This window comes from Amblyraja radiata, chromosome 12, assembly GCF_010909765.2.
Source record: "Amblyraja radiata isolate CabotCenter1 chromosome 12, sAmbRad1.1.pri, whole genome shotgun sequence".
NCBI lineage: Eukaryota > Metazoa > Chordata > Chondrichthyes > Rajiformes > Rajidae > Amblyraja > Amblyraja radiata.
This window is the reverse complement of record NC_045967.1, coordinates 12,212,080-12,235,326: the sequence shown is the minus strand read 5'-3', so window position 1 is coordinate 12,235,326 and position 23,247 is coordinate 12,212,080. Positions and strand designations below refer to the sequence as shown.

At 48.8% G+C, this 23,247-nt stretch overlaps 1 protein-coding gene across 6 annotated transcripts in view; it reads right to left on the bottom strand.

The window, feature by feature from the left end:
- The window catches only part of LOC116978945 (myotubularin-related protein 1-like), a 51,555-nt gene that overhangs the window by 5,115 nt on the left and 23,193 nt on the right, over positions 1 to 23,247 (bottom strand). For 5 of the 6 annotated variants that reach the window (XM_033030248.1, XM_033030247.1, XM_033030249.1 and 2 more), the window contains 12 exons: positions 21,290 to 21,365; positions 19,781 to 19,875; positions 17,364 to 17,474; positions 15,464 to 15,565; positions 14,124 to 14,207; positions 11,293 to 11,442; positions 10,126 to 10,314; positions 9,190 to 9,375; positions 7,462 to 7,668; positions 6,677 to 6,769; positions 5,242 to 5,355; positions 4,305 to 4,481 (listed from right to left, as the gene is read on the bottom strand). In XM_033030248.1, coding sequence (XP_032886139.1) covers positions 4,305 to 4,481; positions 5,242 to 5,355; positions 6,677 to 6,769; positions 7,462 to 7,668; positions 9,190 to 9,375; positions 10,126 to 10,314; positions 11,293 to 11,442; positions 14,124 to 14,207; positions 15,464 to 15,565; positions 17,364 to 17,474; positions 19,781 to 19,875; positions 21,290 to 21,365 — 1,584 coding nt within the window. The remainder of the gene's footprint in view (positions 1 to 4,304; positions 4,482 to 5,241; positions 5,356 to 6,676; positions 6,770 to 7,461; positions 7,669 to 9,189; positions 9,376 to 10,125; positions 10,315 to 11,292; positions 11,443 to 14,123; positions 14,208 to 15,463; positions 15,566 to 17,363; positions 17,475 to 19,780; positions 19,876 to 21,289; positions 21,366 to 23,247) is intronic. The other variant, XM_033030250.1, reaches the window with a different exon arrangement.

The following is a 23,247-nucleotide window of genomic DNA, read 5'->3' as shown; positions in this document are numbered from 1 at the left end:
TGCAATCTTTGGAGTGTGGGAGGAAATCGGGAGCACCTGGAGAAAACCCACGAGGTCACAGGGAGAACGTACAAACTCTGTCCAGACAGCACCCGTAGTTAGGTCTCTGGCGCTGTGAGGCAGCAACTCTACTGCTGTGCCAAATCTGTGCAGGTTCCCAGGAGAACACCATTACTCTCATTCCACACAATCTTACAATTTTATGAAATAAAGCTGTCTACTTTATTAGAACCATACGCTATAGGTTTAGGAATCTTTATACAATTGAGTCTTTTTTTTTAAAAAGCATCCAGGTCCTGAAGAATTAGTTTGTCTTTTATCCTTTGTTACATGTTTTAATGACAATGATTATCAGCTCTCGGGTAATCTTACAGCTCTGAATGTTTCTCCTAAATGGAGCCTTTGAATAAGCCATTGTTTTAAAACAAAAGCAACTTGGAGCGTGGTAAAGGATCAGCCTGGTACTGGTACCAGCAGCTGCGTTCCAAACAGCAATTACATCAGCCCTTTGACCTCCGTGACTAAAGCAGCCTCTACACTAGTGAGGAAAGCCATCCAACAGCAGCAACATTTATCCCTAACACTCACCAGTTTCCATTCATTAATACATCAAACCACATGGGAATTCCACACAGGGGCCGGCCCCTCAACAGCACCAGTCCACTTGGTCTCCTGTATCGCAGTTTACTAAGCCTGCGCCCCATCCCCATTCCAGTCTCTTTTTATTCTCCTTTCTTTCAAACTCTTCATGGACGTCCATCTAGTCTCAGCTTCAATGGCCAATTTGTTCCACAGCCTCTCAGCCTTCTGCAGAGAAAAATGTTTCTCTTGCTCCCACACCCTGCACCTCTTCCTTCCATGTTGTACATCTCTGCTCCCTTGTTCTGTATCCCTCTATCACAGCAAGTTGTGTTTTGATCCAAGTTTAGTTTAGTTTAGTTTATAGTCACGTGTACCGAGGTACAGTATAAAGCAGGTGTTGGCAACCTAGGGCCCACGGGCCGAGCGCCGCCCGGATCCCGAAATTATTCGGCCTGCAGGTGTAGTTTTTCCTCCCGCAATCATCTGGCCCGCAGACTTCCGTCATCTCCGGTACCTGGAAGGTGATTTTCGCACCGAGGGTCGGATGAAACTCGCTGAAAAAGACACATTCAATCCTGCTGCCCATCGCCCTGCTTGAGGCCGGGCTCCTCCTCCCGGGCTCGAGGCCGCGGTGACGCAAGGAGGCCGCGGTGACGCAAGGAGGCCGCAATGGCTGTAACGCATCCTGCGCAAAGCCGCCGGCACGGCCGCGCACCTTCTGTGCCTGGGCTTCGCTGGCGGGATCGAGGTTGTCAATAGGCCTGGGGACGAGTGAGTACGAGTATTTGAGCCACCGCCTTCAGGACAGAGCCAAGGCAATGGTCCGTGGTTGCGCCATGTTCGTGAGCGCCCGTAACTAGAGGCCAGTGCCCTGGGTGGCTTCCTCGAAAGGGCGGGATCCATGTGAACACGTGATTTGTTGCCTGCCATCCGAGGCGGGATCCATGTGTACACGTGATAGATGTGGCCCGCCAACCGCTCACAGACATGCGTCCTGGCCCCTATGCAGAGCAAGGTTGCCGACCCCCGGTGTATAGCTTCTTTGCTGCGTGCTATCCAGTCACGGGAAAGACGATACATGATTACAATCAAGCTTTTGATGAAGGAAATAATGTTAAGTGCCAGATAATGTTTAATGCCAGATAAAGTCCAGTACAGTCCGATTAAAGATAGTCCGAGGGTCTCCAATGAGATAGATGATAGGTCAGGACTGCTCTCTAGTTGATGATAGGATTTTTCAGTTGCCTGATAACAGCTGGGAAGAAACTGTTCCCGAATCTAGAGGTTTGCATGTTTACACTCCTGTACCTATTGCCTGATGGTAGAGGTGGGAGTGACCAGATATTTACCTTATTTCATTCCTTAATCACTGCAAGTACAACTTCTAAATTATCCGATCATATTCTCTGTTCTGACTAACCACAATTTCCATTTCTTTCTTCGGATGAGGATTCTGTCATTCCACACGCTATCCCAGTGAAATGTTGTTTTACCCTGACATTCCACCATCAGTCCTCTTATACAATGACGCACTTAACCAGACACAAACTGCAGGAGTATCTCAGTGGGTCAGGCAGCATCTCTGGAGAAAATGAACAGTGACGCTTTTGGTCGGGACCCTTCTTCAGGCTGATTGTGGTGGTGATTGGGGGTGGGGGTTGGGAAAGCTAGAAGAAAGGAGGGTCGGGACAAAAGCTGATGAGTGATAAGTGGATACAGATTTGGGGGTGGTTTGATTGTTAGTTGATTTGGATAAATGAGATTCACCAGAATATTACCGGGACTTCCTATACATAGGGTTAAGAGTAATATGGGCCAAATGCAGGCAAATTACTAGAATGTTGCCTGGGTTTCAGCAACTAAGTTACAGAGAAAGGTTGAACAAGTTAGGGCTTTATTCTTTGGAGCGCTGAAGGCTAAGGGGGGACGATAGAGGTCTTTAAAATGATGAGAGGGATAGACAGAGTTGACGTGGATAAGCTTTTCTCACTGAGAGTAGGGAAGATTCAAACAAGGGGACATGACTTGAGAATGAAGGGACAGAAGTTTAGGGGTAACATGAGGGGGAACTTCTTTACTCAGAGAGTGGTGGCTGTGTGGAATGAGCTTCCAGTGAAGGTGGTGGAGGCAGGTTCGTTTTTATCATTTAAAAATAAATTGGATAGTTATATGGACGGGAAAGGAATGGAGGGTTATGGTCTGAGCGCAGGTATATGGGACTAGGGGAGAATACGTGTTCGGCACGGACTAGAAGGGTCGAGATGGCCTGTTTCCGTGCTGTAATTGTTATATGGTTATATGGTTAAATGGGACTAGCACAGAGTGCCAACATTTTGTGGAATGGACAAGTTGGACTGAAGAGCCTGTTTCTTTTAGTCTCTGACTCTGACTCTCTCATTCCTGTCTGACAGTGAACAGATCCCAGTTCACAGATGACAATGCTTGTTTTAGATTTTGCACATGAATTTCTGCTTTGCCATCCTCCAGTTTAAATCCAGGCATTAAAGTAAATGCAAACAGATTTCCTTTGAGACCATGTGGTCAGGATTACCAACATCCAGGAGCACCAGGGGAAACATCAGGAGAAATACCAGTATGCATGCTTCCATTAAAACTTGTTTAATACTCGCCCTCACATGAGTGAATGAAACTGAATAGAAGATTGCTGGATTTCCACCCTGTTAAGGCAGCTTTCCAACCTTTCCTGGCTCCATACTTGAGAGCACATCCAACACCAACCCAGGCAATTACAACACGCATGCTTTAAACAGTAAGCAAGCTATTTCTAATGCTCAGTAAACATACGCGTTACTGAGCACAGTGGCGCAGCTGGTAGAGTTGCTGCCTTACAGCACCAGAGATCCGGTGATCCTGACTATGGGTGCTGTCTGTATGGAGTTTGGTTGTTCTCCCTGTGACCGGCGTGGGTTTTCTCCGAGATCTCTGGCTTCCTTCCACACTCCAAAGACGTAGAGATTTGTCGGCTAATTGGCTTGGTGTAATTGTAAATTGTCCCTAGCGTGTGTAGGAAAGTGTTAATGAGCGGGGAACGCAGGTCGGCACAGACTCGGTGGGCCGAAGGGCCTGTTTCCGCGCTGTACCTCTAAACTATACTAAATAAACTAAAGTGGCAGGGTTGGAAACACAACAGCAAAGTTAAGCTCTGGTTAGCAGGAGGGAAACTAAAGGAAAATACAAAAGCATTTGAAAGTAGAGAAAAACATGGTGTTGCATTTCCATGGTACCTTTCATGACTGTGGAACAATATAACACATAGCACAGTTCATGAAGTTCTTCTGAACCACTGTCACTGTTACAAGAAAGCAACCAATTTATCCACAGCAACCTCCCTCAACATGTGGACAGACACATGGACAGGAAAGGTTTGGAGGGATATGGGCCAAACACAGGGACAAGTGTAGATGGGGCATGTAGGCTGGTGTAAGCAAGTAAGCAAGCCGAAGGGCCTGTTTCCATGCAATATGACTATGATGAAAGGAGTGTTTAATCTCTTTACGTGACACCGATCGGCACGGCAGTCCCGATGAGGTAGAGATCGGCGCTTCACCCGTCTTGGGCCCCACATTTTCAGGAGGACTTCCGGGAGTGGTGGGGGGAGATTTTGGTCAGATTAAAGTGGCGGGGGGGGGGGGGAATGCAGAACACCAGTTGCCGGAAGATCAGTGGTGGACCTGTCCTCATGTTATTTATCACCTTCTTACCTGTGGCCTCATCCTTGGGTTCCACCTGACGTAATAATTCACCCACAGCTCCAGGTGCCGTAAGCTGGTGACTGGGTAGAGCACGTGGTTTTCATAATTCACGTAGAACGGGTTGGTGAACTCCTCTAGCTGGCTGTTTATGTAGGACCACAGAGACACCGTCTTTGTCTGCACTTCCTGCGGAGAGACGGCACAGCACACAGCAACGTTACACTTGACCGCAGGCCGTCTAGACAATGCGCCGAGGCTGCATCAACGCTTTGCATTCACACACACTACAGTGCAGCTGGTAGAGCCCATGCCTCACAGCGCCAGAAACCAGGGTTCCATTCTGACCTGGGGCCCTGTCTGTGAGGAGTTTGCACGTTCTCCCTGTGACCATGTGGTTTCCCCCGGGTGCTCTGGTTTAGAGCACCGGGGGAAGGGGGTTAATTGGGTGAGGAGGGGGTTAATGCGCAGATGGATGGACAATGCTTAGAGATGAGAAGGACACCAAATTGTGTCGGGTAACGAGAGAAGAGGAAAGAAATGTAAAATGTGAGGGATGCAGGTGGAAGGGATAGGGGAGGGAGGGGTGGGGGTGGGGGGGAGGTCAGAAGGGGAAAGAGGGGCAGGATAGTGGAAGAAATGGGTGCACACAAGGACAGGCACAGGAAAGAGAGAGGGTGGAAAAGGGGGGGGGGGGGGGGGAATCTAATCCAGAATTGGAGAATTCAATGTTCGTAACGTTGGGTTGTCAGCTGCCCAAGCAAAATAAGGGGAGCTGTTCCACCAGTTGGCAGGTGGCCTCACTATGACAGTGGAGGAAGCCCAGGACAGCAAGGTCAGTGTGGGAATGGGAAGAGGAGTTAAACTGTGGGGAGATCAAGTGGCCAGTCATGGTGGAGTTACCACAGAGACTGCGAGCGGGGGGTTCACTTTCACACTCGTCACTTACCTCCTTCACTCGCTGTAGTTCACTGTTGAAGAGGAAGGTCCCAAACAGACAGCTGTACAGATGGTCCAAGATGGTCAACAGGAAGAGTTCATTAAATTCAAAGGCAGCCGGAAACTAAAATGGTAGAAACATACAAAATATCAATTTCGAGCAGCAAACAGTCTTGATTAAACAGAAGGTAGACACAAAATGCTGGAGTGACTCAGCGGGTGTGGCAGCATCTATGTAATGGGCGACGTCTCGGCCCGAAACGTCACCCATTCCTTCTCTCTGTAGATGCTGCCTCACCCGCTGAGTTACTCCAGCATTTTGTGTCTACCTTCGATTTTATCCAGCACCTGCAGTTCTTTCTCATTGATGAGATAGAATGTGGAAGAACTATGATGGGTTATGCCTGTGGTACTGAAGAGTCCTAATTTCTGGAGGTTCCCAACTCTAACTGATGTCCATGTTGGTTGTTGGAATTAGGGTGGAGGGGATGGTTTAGTTTAGTTTATTGTCACGTGTACCGAGATACAATGAAAGCTTTTTTTGCTTACTAGCCAGTCAGCGTAAGACAATACATGTTTACAATCGAACTATCCATAGCATGATAGATGGAATAACAGTAAGTGCAAGATAATGTCCAGTAAACAATAGTTTGAGGGTCTCCAACGAGGTGGATGGGAGGTCAGGGCCGTTCTCTAGTTGGTGAGAGGACGGTTCAGCTGCCTGATAACAGCTGTGAAGAAGCTGTCCCTGAATCGGGAGGTGTGCATTTTCACACTTCCATACCGCTTGCCTGATGGGAGAGGGGAGACGAGGGAGTGGTCAGGGTGAGACTGGTCCTACTTTGTGCTGTTGGCCTATGAGATGCAAAACACTGCAGACGCAGGATATCTGAAATACAAGAGAATGCTGAAAGTACTCAGCAGGTCAGGCAGCATCTGTGGAGGGAGAGAGAGAAAAAGAGTTAACTTCACCTTGAGGGCCGCCCAGTGGTCGGGTTGCTGCCTTACAGCACGAGACCCATGTTCAATCCTGACTATGGGTGCTGTCTGTATGGAGTTTGTACAATCTCCCCGTGACCGTGTGTGTTTTCGCAGGCGCTCCGGTTTCCTCCCACACTCCAAAGACATGCGGGTGTGTATGTCAATAGGCCTCTGTAAATGACCCCGATAGAGTAGGATGCGAAACTGGAATAACATACAAGTAGTGTACGGGTGATCGCTGGTCGGCGTAGACGCGGTGGGATGAAGGGCCTGTTTCTCTAAACTGAACGTTGATCAGAAGAGTCAAGGTAAGGCTGATTATCTGAAACAGTGGATTTCAATGCTGAGTCTCAAGGTATTATTAAGTGCCCGGAAGGTCGGCTTTGATGAACGCTGAGTTTGGGGTAGTAAGTGGAGCCAATCCAGATACACAAAGCACAAATAAAGAGTGAACGCGCTCCTACCTGTCTCGTTATCTGCCACACACAGTCGATGAACTGCAGGAAGATGGGCGATCGATCTGCGGCTGCATGGTTCTCATCCCCATGTCCTACTCTCTGAATGAGACACAAAGACGTGCGCTTATATCAAGTCTGAAGAATGGTCCCGACTCGAAACATCGCCTGCCCAACCCCTCATCGTATGCTGCCTGGCCCGCTGAGTACGTTCAGTTTAGTGTATTCTCACGTGAAAAGCTTTTCGTTGCCTGCTATCCAGTCAGCGGGAAGACTACACATAATTACAATCACGCTGTCCAGACATACTCCAGCACTTTGTGTTTTGTTCAAAATTCCAGCATCTGCAGTTCCTTACGTTAACCTAAATATCTGCCTGGCCTCAGGATGTCACTAAAGCAAAACCTGCTGCCTCACGGGGCCAGAGACCCAGGTTCCATCTGTGTGGAGTTTGCACGTTCTTCCTGTGACCGCGTGGGTTTCCCCCAGGTGCTCCGGTTTCCTCCCACATCCCACAGGTTTGTAGGTTAATTGGCCCTCTGTAAATGACCCCTAGAGTGTAGGGAGTGGATACAAAAGTGGGATAACATAGAACTAGTTGAATGGGTGATCGATGGTCGGCATGGACTCGGTGGGCCGAAGGGCCTGTTTCCATGCTGTATCTCTAAACTAAACTAGTTAAATGATGTACTGACGGAAGTTTAGTTTAGTTTTGTTTCTCGTCACGTGTAACGAGGTACGGTGAAAAGCTCCGGACCAAAGTGATTCCACTTCACTGCACTGCGTTTACTCACAACGGCAAATCTGTGTCCAAAGCTGAGCCATTCCTTCTCCAGCAGCACCTCAAAGCCCTTGATGGTTCGGTAGAAGCTATCGAGGATCAGCATGCTGAGTGACACAAGCTGAGAGGTCCGATCCCATCCGTCACTGCAATGGATGACCACAGAGGTCTTTGCCGACTCCACCTTGTCAGCCATGCGGACCGCCCCCGCCAACAAGATCTGGGAAGAGAAGGCGATGGCTAGTTAACAAACGCAGACACTCACCCACACCCGGAATGTGTCGCAGGAAGAGACCATTACGGACACACAAGCAGTTTCGTTTATTTCACTTTAGCTTATTGTCACATGAACCAAGCCTTTGTTGCGTGCTATCCAGTCAGCGGAAAGACAATACTTGATTACAATCGAGCCATTTACGGTGCATAGATACATGATAAGGGAGTAATGTTTAGTGCAAGGTAAAGTCAGCAAAGTCACAACAAGGACAGTCCAAGGGTCACCTATGAAGCAACTGCAGACGCTGGAATCTCGAGCAAAACGCAAAGTGCTGGAGGAACACAAAAGGTCAGGCAGTATCTGTGGAGGGAATGGACAGGTGACGTTTCAGGTCGGGAGCCCTCTCCAATTGTAAGTTACTGAACATTTGAATTCTCCAATTTTTAGTAGCGAGTCTGAAGAAGGGTCCCAACCTAAAACGTCGACTGTCCATTTCCTCCACAGATACTGGACGCAAGGAACTGTAGATGCTGCCTTACAAAGAAAGACACTTTGTAACACTGGAGGAACTCAGCAGGTCAGGCAGCATCCCTGGTGGACATGGACAGATGATGTTTCGGGACAGGTACGAAGGAGGCCTCTGACCCTTAAAGCCACCTCTTTACGTTCTCCAGCGATGCTGCCTGACCCGCTGAGTTACTCCAGCACTTTGTGTTTTGCTCAAGAGACCAGTGGGAAGATGCTGTACATCCACGTGTTTGGTCCATTCAAGGCGACTTGCTTCTGTTCCACAGGCAAGGGGTTAGCCACCCATCGGTACACAGCAAGATCCCACAGGCAGCCACCAGCTGTGGGTATTGGCCGAGCGAGCTCCACGCCCCGCACTGAACCCCACACTGGGGGGATCTTTTATACCAAGCCGGAGGAGTGGGACACTATTTGTGGATGTGGACGGGATAGAAACATAGAAAATAGGTGCAGGAGTAGGCCATTCGGCCCTTCGAGCCTGCACCGCCATTCAATATGATCATGGCTGATCATCCAACTCAGTATCCTGTACCTGCCTTCTCTCCATAACCCCCGATCCCTTTAGCCATAAGGGCCACATCTAACTCCCTCTTAAATATAGCCAATAAACTGGCCTCAACTACCTTCTGTGGCAGAGAATTCCACAGATTCACCACTCTCTGTGTGAAAAATGTTTTTCTCATCTCGGTCCTAAAAGATTTCCCCCTTATCCTTAAACTGTGACCCCTTGTTCTGGACTTCCCCAACATCAGGAACAATCTTCCTGCATCTAGCCTGTCCAACCCCTTAAGAATTTTGTAAGTTTCTATAAGATCCCCCCTCAATCTTCTAAATTCTAGCAAGATCTAGCGGATGTTTCTACAAGGCAGACTGGGCGTTGGCGTTCAGCGAAACGATCGGCCAGTGTGCGCCTGTACAAGTAGGTGGATGTAGGTCAGAAGCGGGGACACAAACATCAGTCAGCCTGACTCCGTCATGGGACATAAAGCGTCTCACCCGTATGTATTCCAACCAATGTGTCGAGTCGATGTTTGACAGCCACTTGGATTCGTCTATGACTGGGTAAACAACATCCTTCAGTTTCCTCAGAGATTCCCGGATGACATGGATATTATGGATTTCCAAGAAAACAAGCTCGGCGTTGGAATAGGCACTTTCACTCTCGTATCCTCCCCCCTTGGCCTACACAATGGCAACAGACAATGCAGGTATCCGTGGATCTCGCAAACATTCAACAATTTTCTTACTCCTTCACAACACGTTGGAAGTAACGTCCAACATGCATTATTGCAGCGGCCATTATACTGCACAAAAACTACAAAGGGGAGAAGTTGGAGACACAAGGAACTGCAGGTGCTGGAATCTCGAGCAAATAAAAAAGTGTGGATAAACTCAATGTGTCAGGTAGCATCTGTGAGGGGAAATGGACAAACGACGTTTCGTGTAAGGATCATCCTTCAGACAGATTGGAGTGTGGGGGGGGGGGAGAATGCTGGAAAAGAGAAGTGATAGTAGGCGAACGCCTGGCAAGTGATAGGTGGATACAGGTGTGGGGGTGACTGGCAGATGGGTAGAGTAAGTAAAAACGGCCAAAGCGGTGAAAAGGAGACAAAAGGGGGTCAGATAAGAGAAGGGGAGTGAAATGTAAAGCTGGAGGGGGAATATGTGTGGATGGAGACACGAGCAGACAGAGAAGTGGGCGGTTGGGGGGTGATAGAAGGGGAATAGGGGGCTCAGGTGGAAATGTCAAGTGTGCTCTCATAATTTTGTCTGGATTAAAGGTGGTTCCGGACCACCAGTTGGTCGGTGGTGGAACTATATGTTATAACACCGACATCTAGTCCAATGATTCAAAGGCTTAGGGTTTTCCAACTATTTTTTAAAAAATATATCAATTTCTGCTGCCCCCAGCGCAGCATTCACAGTGGGCACCTTATTGGCATCGGCCACACTGTTTTGCCGAGCGTCGAAGATGGTCAGCTTGTGAGACTGGGCGTTGGCGTCCATGATGGTCTGCAGGTACTTCTCGTCTTCCTTGCACCGCTTGTCGTTGGGTCCCACCATTGGCTGGCTGCATCTGGTAATCGTGGCTTGGGTTTCCGGATGGATCCACGACAAGACCTGTGGAGACACGGGGACAAGTTTCAAGGCTCATCCACGTCCCGCCGTTCAAGAGAAACAGAGGCGTCCGTGGACAATATCCCAGGAGTGAACGGGTTAACCTACGATGAGCGTTTGACCGCACTGGGCCTGTACTCGCTGGAGTTTAGAAGGATGAGGGGAAGGGGGGGGGGAGACCTCATTGAAACTTGCTGAATAGTGCAAGGCCTGGGTAGAGTGAATATGGGGAGGATGTTTCCACTAGTGGGAAAGTCTAGGACCAGAGGGCACAGTCTCAGAATAAAAGGACGTACCTTTAGATGAGAAGCAATTTCAGAGGGTGGTGAATCTGTGGAAGTGATTGCCACAGACGGCTGTGGAGGACAAGTCAATGGATATTTTTAAGGTGTAGATTGATAGATTATTGATTAGTAATGGTGTCAGGGATTAGGGGGAGAAGGCAGGAGAATGGTGTTGAGAGGGAAAGATAGATCAGCCAATGATTGAATGACAGAGTAGACTTGATGGGCCGAATGGCCTAATTGTGCTCCTGGAACTTTTGAACCTGACGGAAACATTAACAGCTTCACTGCACCAAACATGGTGAGTCCATTCCCCAGACTGCTGTCCCTTCAGTCACCTACCCTCCCTCCCTCACGTCAGCCAGTAGCCAATAAAACCATGACATGGCTCAACTCCAGATATGGAAGAGCTGGTCCTGTTGCTAAGTGACCCAATATGCCGACATGAGGGAGACTGGGATTCAGTGCACTGGGAACGTCATGGAGACTGGGATATCATGCACCGCTAGTGTCAGGGAGAATGGGATATGGTGCACTGGGAACATGAGGCAGACTGGGATGTGTGGTACTGGGAATGTCATGGGGACTGGGGTACGGGGGACTGGGAACGTCAGGAAGACTGGGATAGGGGGCGCTAGGAACGTGAGGGAGATTCGGACATGAGACACTGGGATAGGAGACTCTGTCAACAACTCACTGGGAATCTCCCGCTGGTCCGGAAAGCCGCCACTTTGCACAGGTCGTCATCTTTGACGTTGGTTGGCATCACCACAATAGCTGGGTAAGTATCGCAGAGCTCGTAGTTGCTGTTGACTTTCGATATTGTCCAACTTTCATTTGGCAGACCCTGCAACAACATTGTTTTGGGCGGAGAAAACGTTTTAAGGTCATAAGTCATTGTAGTAGAATTAGGCCATTTGGCACATCAAATCTACTCTGCCATTTAATCATGGCTGATCTATCTCTCCCTTCTCCCCATAACTCCTGACACCTGTACTAATCAAAAATCTATCTACCCTGCCTTGAAAATATCCACAGACTTGGCCTCCACAGCTTTCAATGGCAAAGAATTCCACAGATTCACCACCCTCTAACTTAAGAAATTTCTCCTCATCTCCTTCCTTACAGAACGGCCTTTAATTCTGTGGCTATGACCTCTGGTCCCAGACTCTCCCACTAGTGGAAACATCCTCTCCACATCCACTCTATCCAAGCCTTTCAATATATTGTGTACGTTTCTATTAGGTCCCCCCTCATTCTTCTAAACTCCAGCGAGTACAGGCTCGGTGCTGACAAACGCTCATTATAGGTTAACCTACTAATTACTGGAATCATTCATGTAAATCTCATGTAAACCCTCTCCAGAGCCAGCACATCCTTCCTAAGAAACGGCGCCCTAAATTGCCCACATCGCACCCGTTGTCAGGATCGAACCCTGGAATCTGTCGTTGTAAGGCAGCAACTCTACCGCTGCACCACTGTGCCTCCCGCCTATATCCAAGATGTCACCGGTGCTGGTCCTAGAGGTGGATCTGCAATCACTCCTTACAATCGCTCCACTCTTATAAATCTTTACTTCAACAAAAGAAATGTTATTCCGTGTGATAGATACATCTTCTAGATGCGCTGGACGCATCCTCAGTGATGTGACCTGGGGTCATCAGGTGTTTCGGGTCTCACATCAGACCCCCTCGCCCAGGCGACTCAGCCGGGGTTGATCAGGCCCCGACTTGCTCCCCAGCAGCAACCGCCCATGGATCAGCCCTCTTAATAACTACTCTGCAGGGGTTGGGAGATTCTAGTGCGTGGAGAGACTGGGCTCTGTGGGGTGAGTCCTGGCCGGGCTCCTCCTGTGTCTCACCAGGTTCAAGGCCTGTGCGCTGCACCTCTTTCTCCTTCTCCGAGCATTTCATTCTCGTCTGATGGGTTTTTAGGCCACGGTGGTTCATTAGGCCTTTCCATAGCTTTGCTGGGTGTTTTTCTCACGAAAGACACAGACTGCGGTGCTAACCCAGCCTGTCCCGGATGCCGTCTCTCCGTGCCGTCAACTGTCTCTCCAGTAGTCACCAAACTATTCTTGGTCGTCCCATTATCCTGTATCTGTACACGATGGGCAGCTTGATTGTAATCATGTACAGTCCTTTTGCTGACTGGATAGCACGTAACACAAAGTTTTTCCTTGTACCTCGACAATAATAAACTAAAAATAACACTTGCAGGATTTTGACATGGCAACATTGAAGAGATGGAGATGTATTTCTACGAAACTAAACTAAATGATTGAACATTGGACCTGCCACCCTAGGCAATCAGGGCTGCAACTCATGTTGTAGACTATGGGAAGACGCTAAATTAGTTCATCGAAATATCTAAGGAACGCCCAGAAGACAGCTTGCCATGACTGTCCCAAGTCAGTGAGAACTTGCTGGGAACCAACAAAGGAAAGGAGAGCTTCCATCATCACACATACTACGTTGGATCGGTAAAGGGACTGTCCCACTTTCACGACCTAATTCACAAACTTTTTTACTCGTGGACATTTTTCATCAGGCTAGAAAAACGCCCCGACCTACTTGATGCCACGAGTACCTACGACTAGCATCACGACCTACCTACGACCTACCTACAGCCTCCTACGACCTTGTGACGACCATGCTGCGAGTATCAGTCAAGGGCAAACTCGGCAGCGGTCATGAATTAGGTCATGAAAGTGGGACAGGCCCTTTAGGATGGAGGACAGGAACCAGCAGCTCATCACCATCCCCAACTCAATGGGTGGAGGAGCTGAAAAATTTCCAAAACCAGCATTAAAAAGCAAAAGGAACTGCAGACGCTGCTTTACTAAACAAAGGAAAAAAGCAAAGTCATTGGGCCTGGCCTGGGAGGCAGTGAGGGTCCATGTATCCAGAAGGGTCCCATCCTGAAACGTCACCAGCCCGTATCCTCCAGAGATGCTGCCTGACCTGCTGAGACACTCCAGCATTGTGGCTTGCAGTTTTAAAAAGTAGATTGCTCAAAAGAAATCAACTTCACACAAGAAATAGTGACAATGCACTAGATACCTGTATAGTGGCACAGTGGTAGTTTCTGCCTTACGGTGCCAGTGACCCAGGTTCGTTCTTGACCACGGGTGCTATCTATTTGGAGTTTGCACGTTCTCCCTGTGGCCGCGTGGGTTTTCTGCGTTGGTATCCAACTACACTCCAAAGATGTGCAGATTTGCAGGCTATTTAGCTTCTGTAAATTGTCCCCAGTGTGTGGGATAGTGCTAGTGTGTGAGGATTGCCGATCAGCATTGACTCGGTGGGCCGAAGGGCCTGTTTCCATGCTGTCTCTCCAAATTAGTCTAAAGTACTGTAGTGACCAAAAGGAACATAAATGATGTCTGGAGAAGGGTCTTGACCCGAAACGTCACCCATTCCTTCTCTCCAGAGATGCTGCCTGACCCGCTGAGTTACTCCAGCATTTTGTGTCTACCTTCGACTTAAACCAACATCTGCACTTCTTTCCTACACATAAATGACATACCTGTCTCTTATATTCTGCAACTGGGTCGTAGACCTTCCAGCCCTGCACAGGGAAGTTCTCCTTATATTTCATTGCAAACAGTGGCTAAAGAGGAGGAGAGGACACAATCGTTTAGCAAGACAACGTTTCATCATGGAGTGCATCACATGCAGCTTAGTCACAAAACCCAAACAAAATGCTGCTGTACATGGACTTCAGTATGGCGTTCGACAAGGTTCCACATGGTAGGCTGCTCTGGATGGTTAGATCGCATGGGATCCAAGGAGAGATAGTTGAATGGATAGCAAATTGGCTCCGTGGAAGGAAGCAGAGGGTAATGATCGTAAGTTGCTTCTCGGACTGGAGGCCCGTGACTAGTGGTGTGCCTCAGGGTTCGGGGCTGGGCCCGTTACTGTTTGTCATCTACATCAATGATTTGGATGAGAAACTACAGGGCAAGATTAGCAAGTTTGCTGATGATACAAAAGTGAGTGGTTTTGCAGATAGTGAAGATGGTTGTGAACGATTGCAGCAGGATCTGGATCGATTGGCCAGGTGGGCGGAGGAATGGTTGATGGAATTTAATACAGAGAAGTGTGAGGTGCTGTATTTTGCGACGTCGAACAAGGGCAGGACACAGGGGCAGGGGCAGGGGGAGGGGGGAGGGGGGAGGGGGAGAGGGAGAGGGAGGGGGGGAGGGAGAGGGAGGGGGAGAGAGAGGGGGAGAGAGAGAGGGAGAGAAAGGGAGAGAGTGAGGGAGGGAGAGAGAGGGAGAGGGGGAGGGAGAGGGAGAGGGAGAGGGAGAGAAAGAGAGAGGGAGAAGGAGAAGTGGAGAGAAAGAGAGAGGGAGATAGAGAGAGGGGGGTAGGACGGAGGGAGAGAGGGGATAGAATGGAGGGAGAGGGGGATAGGAGGGAGGGAGGGAGGGAGGGAGGGAGGGAGGGAGGGAGGGAGGGAGGGAGGGAGGGAGGGAGGGAGGGAGGGAGGGAGGGAGGGAGGGTGGATTCCAATGTACAATGAGCTGAAATCTCTTCTCCAAAAGGATGTTGAATCGTGAGAATGTTGCCCGCTAGGTGTGGCGTCTCAGTTGCTAGGTCTACAGGAGAAAGTTTGATAACAAGGGGCTGGATTCCTGCCTCAGGTTCTTCATTCCTTTGCTGTAAAACAATTTCTCCATTTACACACCGCTGTCACTCACAGGAGAGGATGGTTTACCTGATTACTTGTGATTGGTTTTTACTACCAACTCTTTTTTCCATCAGCTGTAAGTATTTAATTCCATTCCCCTCCAGGGTAAATTGTGATTGAACATTCAACAATAAATGCCCGTGCGGGTCCACGGCACAGGCGTGCAGGCTTACCAAGTTTATTGAGACGGGAAAGGCAAAGTGTGTGAGGTTCTCAAAGATCTCCAGTTTCCCATGCTCCTCCTGCTTGTAAGTGAAGCGTAGATTTCTCATATCCTGCAGGAACAGTTGGACAACATTACGTCTAATTGTTTCCCGAAATAACATGAAAACCGGAATACAGGAGATGTAATTCTATCAACTGAATTATTTTCTTAAAGGAGTTCAACTGGACTGGGACATGGATGGGAAAGGTTTGGAGGGATGTGGGCAAATGGGACCAGCTTAGATGGGGCATCTTGGTTGGCGTGGCCAAGTTGGGCCGAAGGGCCTGTTTCCATGCTGCATAACTCAACGACTTGAAGCACTGTCTGGTGAAGTACAGGGAGGCATGAGAAATTGCAGGGACTGGGATCGTGAACAAAAACCAAAGTGCTGGAGGAACTCAGCGGGCCAGGCAGCTTCTGTGGAGGGAATCGGGTCAAGAACCTTCTTCAAACTGAGCGTTCCCTCCACAGGTGCTGCCTGACCTGCATTTCACATTCGGCGATTAATACACTAATAAAATCACGGCTGTGTCAGGGAATGCCAAGTGGACAAGCTTTATAGATTGTGGGGTGGCACAGTGGCTCAGCTGGTAGAGCTGCTGCCTTACAGCTACAGTCACCCAGGTTTACTCCTGAGCTCCTTTCCTGGCAGTGCGGAGTGTGAAACCAGCCAAAAATGCCCGGGTTAGTAGGTGAACTGGTCACTGTAAACCTTTAGGCAGCATGGAAACAGGCCCTTCGGCCCACCGAGTCCAAGCCGACCATCAAACAACCACTCACACTAGTTCTATGTTATCCCACATTCGCATCTCCTCGCCGCACACTAGGGGGCAGTTTACAGAGGCCAATTGACCTACAAACCTGTACGTCTTTGGGATGCAGGAGGAAACCGGAGCACCCGGAAAAAAAAAATGCAATCTCGGGGAGGAAGCACAAACTCCACACTCCTCCCGAGATCAGGATTGAACCCGCTACTCTGGAGCTGTGAGGCAGCAGCTCTATCAGCTCTGCGCCACTGTGCTACTCTTCTTGCTAAACTGCAGACAAAGGTCAGTATTGGAGGAAGAGGATGGGAATATGGGGTGGGGGGGAAATGGGTTAAAGCAGGATTAGTGCAACCTGCCCCCAGGTCCCATGCATGATGGTCAGCATTGACTTGATGGGCTGAAAGGTCTGTTTCCGTGTGTTATCTATTACTGACTGTTGCAAAATAAAATATGAACAGCACGGTGGGGCAGCAGTAGAGTCGCTGCTTTACCACACCAGAGACCCCGGTTCGATCCTGACGGTGGGTGCTGTCTGTACGGCGTTTGGACCTTCTCCCTGTGTCCGCGTGGGTTTTCTCCAGGAGCTCCGGGTTCCTCCCACATTCCCAAAGACATGCAGGTTTGTGGGTTAATTGACTTGGGTAAAATCGTAAATTGTCCCTGGTGTGTACGATAATGTTAGTGTACGGGGACTGCTGGTCGGCACGGACTCAGGGGGCCGAAGGGCCTGTTTCCGTGCTGTATCTCTAAACTAACATGGTCTATGTGATAAAAGACTGGGGGGATTTTACAGTTGAGCTCTGTAGTGTGTAGGGAGTGGATGAGAAAGCAGGACAACATACAACTAGGGTGAAGGTCGACTGGCTTGGGTCTGTTTCCATGCTGTATCGTTAAACTAAACTAAATCACAAAGTGATTTATGTCTGAAAAAGGGTCCCGACACGAAATGTCACCCATCCTTTTCCTTCAGAGATGTTGCCAGACCCGCTGAGTTACTCCAGCACTCGGTGTCTATCTTCGGTAAGTACTGACATTGGCCCCACTCTCGACTCTGCTCCCCTGCCTAACAGAATGCGCCTGGGCTTGAACTGGAAGCTTTACCTTGCACACAATCTCCAGGCCGCAGGAACTTGCTCCGTGCCCTTGTAAACCAGCGATTTGTTCGATGCGGCTCATGACACCAAGTGGGATGTCGAGAGTGAACGCAGGCTCCTGGAGTATAATGGCAAATTATAAGATGGATCAGGGCTTCATTTAACCAAACTGTAAATCACTGAAACACAGCCCTAGTTTAAACACCGTTACAACATCCTGCCCCTGCCTGCCCCGTCATCTCCTTCTTTACACTGAGATCTCCTTTCTCCCTTCAACAATACTCACTGGAATTATAGAGATACCAGACTACGTGGCACCTGTTGGGACCCAGTCACACGGGAGACCTGGTCCCACAACGCAACCCATTCCCCAACGCAATATTCCACCATGGTGTGGGAGAGGGGTGGTGTGGGGGAGGAGGGGGTTGGGGGAGTGGGGTGTATGGGAGGTGTAGGGGTGGGGGAGGGAGGTGTGAGGGGGGCGTGGTGTGAGGGGGGGGGTGGTGTGAGGGGGGGGTGGTGTGAGGGGGGGGGTGGTGTGAGGAGGCGGTGGTGTGAGGGGGGGAGGGTGGTGTGGGGGGGGGTGAGGGGGTGGTGGTGTGGGGGGGGAGGGTGGTGTGGGGGGGGAGGGTGGTGTGGGGGGGGGAGGGTGGTGTGGGGGGGGGAGGGGGTGGTGTGGGGGGGGTGAGGGGGAGGGTGGTGTGGGGGGGGGAGGGTGGTGTGGGGGGGGGGAGGGTGGTGTGAGGGGGGGGGGGAATAAGGACGTGCAGATGCTGGTTTACAAAAGCAAAAAGCACAAAGCGCTGGACTTACTGAGTGGGTCAGACAGCATCTGCCCAACCTGCCGAGTTACTCCAGTACATTGAACCTCTCATTGAAATACTATCAGGCCAATATCTGACAGCTAGGTGTTGAAGCTTGCTGCACCTCCTACACTACAAAAACAGACATTCCTTCTTCTCTCTGCTCCCATCCGGCAGAAAGCTATTCAGAAGCCTGAAAACAGGGGAAGAAGCTGTTCCCGAGTCACCAAGCTTGAAACTGCGCACCGCCAGACTCAGGGACAGCTTCTTCCCGTTTTCAGGCTTTGAACAGTTTTTTCCAGCAGGCAAGACAAAGCTTTACACTGTACCTCGGCGCACATGACAATAATAAACCCAGGCCTAAATCAACTCATGTGTTCACCCTGTCCTTAATCTCGTAAACGTCTTCAGACCCATGTTGGACCCATACTGGAATTTGGACCAGAACAAGGAATGCCTTGAAGAGGGAGGAAGAGAAGGTGAGATTTAGAGAAGGGATTTCAGACGTTATGGCCTAGGAGCTTCAAGGCAGAGCCAGCAATGGATTGAGATGCACAGAGATGCCCATGTTGTAGAATCTCTTTGCACAGGAGCACCAAAATAATAGAATGTTGATGCATGGGACCACCCACGCAACAGAGCACTGCTGCACAGGACTGATAATGCGTTAAAACACCAAAGCACTGCTGCCACTGCACAAATGTGCTATTGCAATGGAACAATGACGGGGAAGGATGTTAATGCAGATGATGCACAGGACTGATAATGCAATGTCTCAGTGACTTGACCCTTAACACTATTGATGTACAGTGGGATCTTGAGGTCCAAGTCCATAGCTCCACAAGTAGGTAGTGTTAAAGAAGGCTTGCTTTCACAGGTCGGGGCATTAAGTGTAGGAGTCCGGAAGACATGAGGTAGTTTTATAGGACTTTGGTTAGGCCGCATTTGCAGTTCTGGTCACCCCATTACAGGAAGGATGTGGATTCTTTGGAGAGGGTGCAGAGGAGGTTTATCAGAATGATGCTTAGATTAGGGGGTACTAGCCACAGACTTGGATTGTTTTATCTGGAACGTCAGAGAATGTGAGGAGAGCTGATAGTATATACATTTATCACAGCCATGTAGGTAGACAGTCAGAACTTGTTTTCCCAGGATGGAAAAAAATCAAATACAAGAGGGCATACCTTTAAGGTGATTGGGGCAAAGTTTAAAGATGTACGGGGGGAAATGTTTTAGTCAGAGAGTTCTGAGTGCCTAGAACGCACTGCCAGGGGTAGTGGTTAAGGCTGTTAGGATCGTGGCATTTCAGAGACATTTTGATAGGCACATGGATATGCAGGGAATGGAAGGACATGGATTAAGTAAAGACAGATAAGAGTTGGTCTTGGCGTCATGCTCGGCACAGACATTGTGGGCCGAAGGGCTGTACTGTTCAACATTCTATGTTCTATGGACGTTGTATGTATGTTCTCTACAGGAGCGGGGCTCAGGCAATGCAGCCCAGTCTCACCAACGATGTCCGTCCCCTGCAAATAAATAACAGCACAAAGACCCAGCCTGAAATAGACTTCAGCAGTCCACTTAAATCCAAGGACACAAGAGCAAGGTCTGGTTAACTCACCCGTTCCACGCTTTTGAAGTACAATTTGTAGTCAGTTAGTGTAAGTGTTCCATTGATGGCTCCAATGAACGGGCAAATGTACATGACATCTTTGGCTGGGGAGAGAACGTACAAATTTCAAAATGCAATCTGAACACCTTATTCCACTTTTTGAGCTATATACACACACATACACATCAAAATAAACAAACAATAATAGTGCAAAATGACAAAGCCAATGCCCACAAGTCTAGGTGGTTCAGAGCTTATTTGGAGGTTGGAGTGTGTAATAGCCTGATGGCTGTAGGGAAGAAGCTGTTCCTGAATCTGCACGTTGGTTTTCAGGCTCCTGTATCTTCTTCCCGGTGTCAGGAGTGAAACGAGTGTGTGGCCAGGATGTGGCCAGTCAATAAGCGCTCATCTGTACATCTGCAGAAGTTTAAGAGAGTCCTCTCTGACCCACCAAATCTTCGCAATCTGATGGGCGTTGATGGTCTTTCGTTATAATTGCATCAGTGTGCTGTGTCCAGGAAAGATCTTCAGAAATATTGTCACAGTTACCAAGATACAATGAAGACCGTTTGCTTGCGATCCAGGCAAATCATGCCATGCTTAAGCGCAACAGGTAGTGGAAATGAGAAAAAAAACAGAGTGCAGAATATAGTGGAGGAAGAAGCTGCAGATGCCGGTTTACACCGAAGTTAAATGCAAAATGCTGGAGTAACTTAGCGGGTCAGGCAGTATCTCAGGGGGAAAGGAATACTGTAGGTTACCTTTCGGGTCGAGACCCTTCTTCAGACAAAATATAATGTTGGGACCCTTCTTCCCGACCTGAAACCTCACCTATCCATTTTCTTCAGAGATGCTGCCTGACCTGCTGAGTCACTGAGACACTGAGTTTTTTGTCTATCGTTAATATAAACCAGCACCTGCAGTTCCTTTTTATTGCAGGTTATAGTGTAACAGCTACAGGGGAAGTGTCAATTAAAAAAGTGCTGGGGCCGCTATGGGGGTAGATTGGAAGATCAAGAATACGTCCTTAGAATACGAGAGTGAATTAGCAGTGGGAAAGAAGCTCTTCTTGAATGTGGTGATACATACTCTCAAGCGTTCGTATCTTCTGTCCTATGGGAGTGGGGAGAAGAGAGAATGACTGGGGTGTGAGTGGTCCTTGATTGTGTTGGCTGCTTTCCTGAGACAGCATAAAAGGCACATCAAATTAATTGGAGGGAGGACGGTTTGCTCGTTTGTGTCCACAACTCTAAGCACTTTCTTATGGTCTTGACCAGAGCAGCTGCCATACCAAGCTGCGATGCATCTCAATAGGATGTTTTCCATGGTGCATCTGTAGAAGTTGGTAAGAGTCGTTGGAGGATTTCCTTCGTCTTCGGAGGAAATAGAGGCAATAGCGAGCTTTCATGTGAGAATTTCAAGAGCGCTCTCGTAATTCTGCCCGGATTAAAGGAGGTGCCGGACTACCGGAAAATCAGTGGTGGACCCGTGAAACTTAAGTAAGAGTTCAACACTTACCGATTGTTTTGATAGCTTCTCCTGGAAAGAGTGGTGCCTCCTCCATTTGAGCCACCTTATTTCCATCCCTCAGGACCTGATGATCAATCAAACCCAGTTAAAGCATGGCCCGCCCATTCATTTCACCTTGCCCCGCTACCTCTGTTGCCTCTGTCTTTCTTAATGTAGTGACTCCACTGTAATGGGCCTCCAGGCAACTAACCTTACCCAGCTCGTCACTAACAACATGCACAGGGCAACGCGCACCTCCAGATTCAGGGACAGTTTCTTCCCTGCTGTTATCAAGCAGCTGAATCATCCTACCACAACTAGAGAGCCGTCCTGAACTACTATCTACCTCATTGGTGGCCCTTGGACTATCTTTCATCGGACTTTACCTTGCACTAAACATTATTCCCTTTATCTGTACACTGTAAATGGCTCGATTGTAATCATATATTGTCTTTCCGCTGACGCGGTCCACGTGACAATGAACTAAACTAGAGGGACTTTCAGTGGTATTGCGGAGACTGTGTGGACTCTTTATCTTTTAGATCAAGCTGGAGCCGGAGCTTCTGAGACTTTGTCTTCAATCACCACCGCCTGCTGGTTCCCCTCCAATTCACACAACATCCCCCACCTAGAAACACACTCCATTCCTTCGTCTTCGCTGGGTCGAGATGGTGGATCTCCCAACCCTACCTAACGGAAGTGCGGCAAGATCTTCACCAGGACTGCAGCCCTGCACGTTAACGGCGCCACACACCTCCTTCTCACGTAATAAATCCCAGCGCTGCCCGGCATCTGGAAATCCAATAAGTGGATAGAGACACGGAAGGTGCAGGGAATAGAAGGATATGGATCATGCACAGGCAGACTTGAGAGACACAGCGTGGAAGTAGGCTCTTCAGCCCACCCAGTCCACACCGACTGGTGGTCCCCATACATTAGCACTATCCTACACACTAGGGACAATTTACAATATTTACTGAAGCCAATTAGCCTACAAACCTGTGCGTTTTTCATGTGTGGAAGGAAACCGGAGCACCCGGAGAAAACCCACAAGGTCACAAGGAGAACGTATAAACTCCGTACAGACAGCACCCGTAGTCAGGATTGAACCCGGGTCTTTGTGCTGTAAGGCAACAACTCTACCGCTGCACCACTGTGCCACCCTTAATCAGTTTAACTTGTCATCACGTTTGACACAAACACTGTGGGGCCCATTCCTGTGCTGCACTGTTCTATGTTCAAAATGATAAAACAACTGCTTTACAAAATAATTAAGAAGTTGAAACAAGACGTTTGTGAGAGGTTACCAAAAACCTAAAATCTGTTGCATCTGTATTCTGTCGACTCAGCATAGGGGTTGGCGTGAAAAATGATCGGCAAATTCTCTTGGCTTCATCTTATAATACTTCCGAACCACAAGTATGGACTTGCTCATCAGAAGATTAAAGCTGCCACAGGTAAATAATGTGCATATCTTTTACTCTGACAGTCTATTGACAGGAATATAGTAACATTGCTGATGATTAAACTCAATGGCACTGATGGTGAAGGCCACTATCCGTTCTGTGGATAGGGCGCGGGGTACCAAGACCATATGCATTCACATTTTTCCTGCGGTCATTCATCTGTGCGGGATTAGCATTTAACATGCTCTTCGCATGCTGTGAATACAGAGCAATAGCCAAAACCCCCAGAGACCGGCCATTTTAACTGCAGCATTTTCTAACACACTGTTCCAAATGATCCATTGGATCAAGACACTTAGTTACCTGAACCGATTCCTTTTATATTTGCATTCCATTTCACAAACATACACATAACATGATGCTTTGTTAGTAGGCATTGCATGGTTAACAACCTGTCTTAGTGACACAGTGGGACATAGCCAGTCTGAACACCCAGAGCTCCGAATAGGGGTCGCTTTGTACAGAGCATCATTTCACAATGAGACACGAGCTCGAGTATAT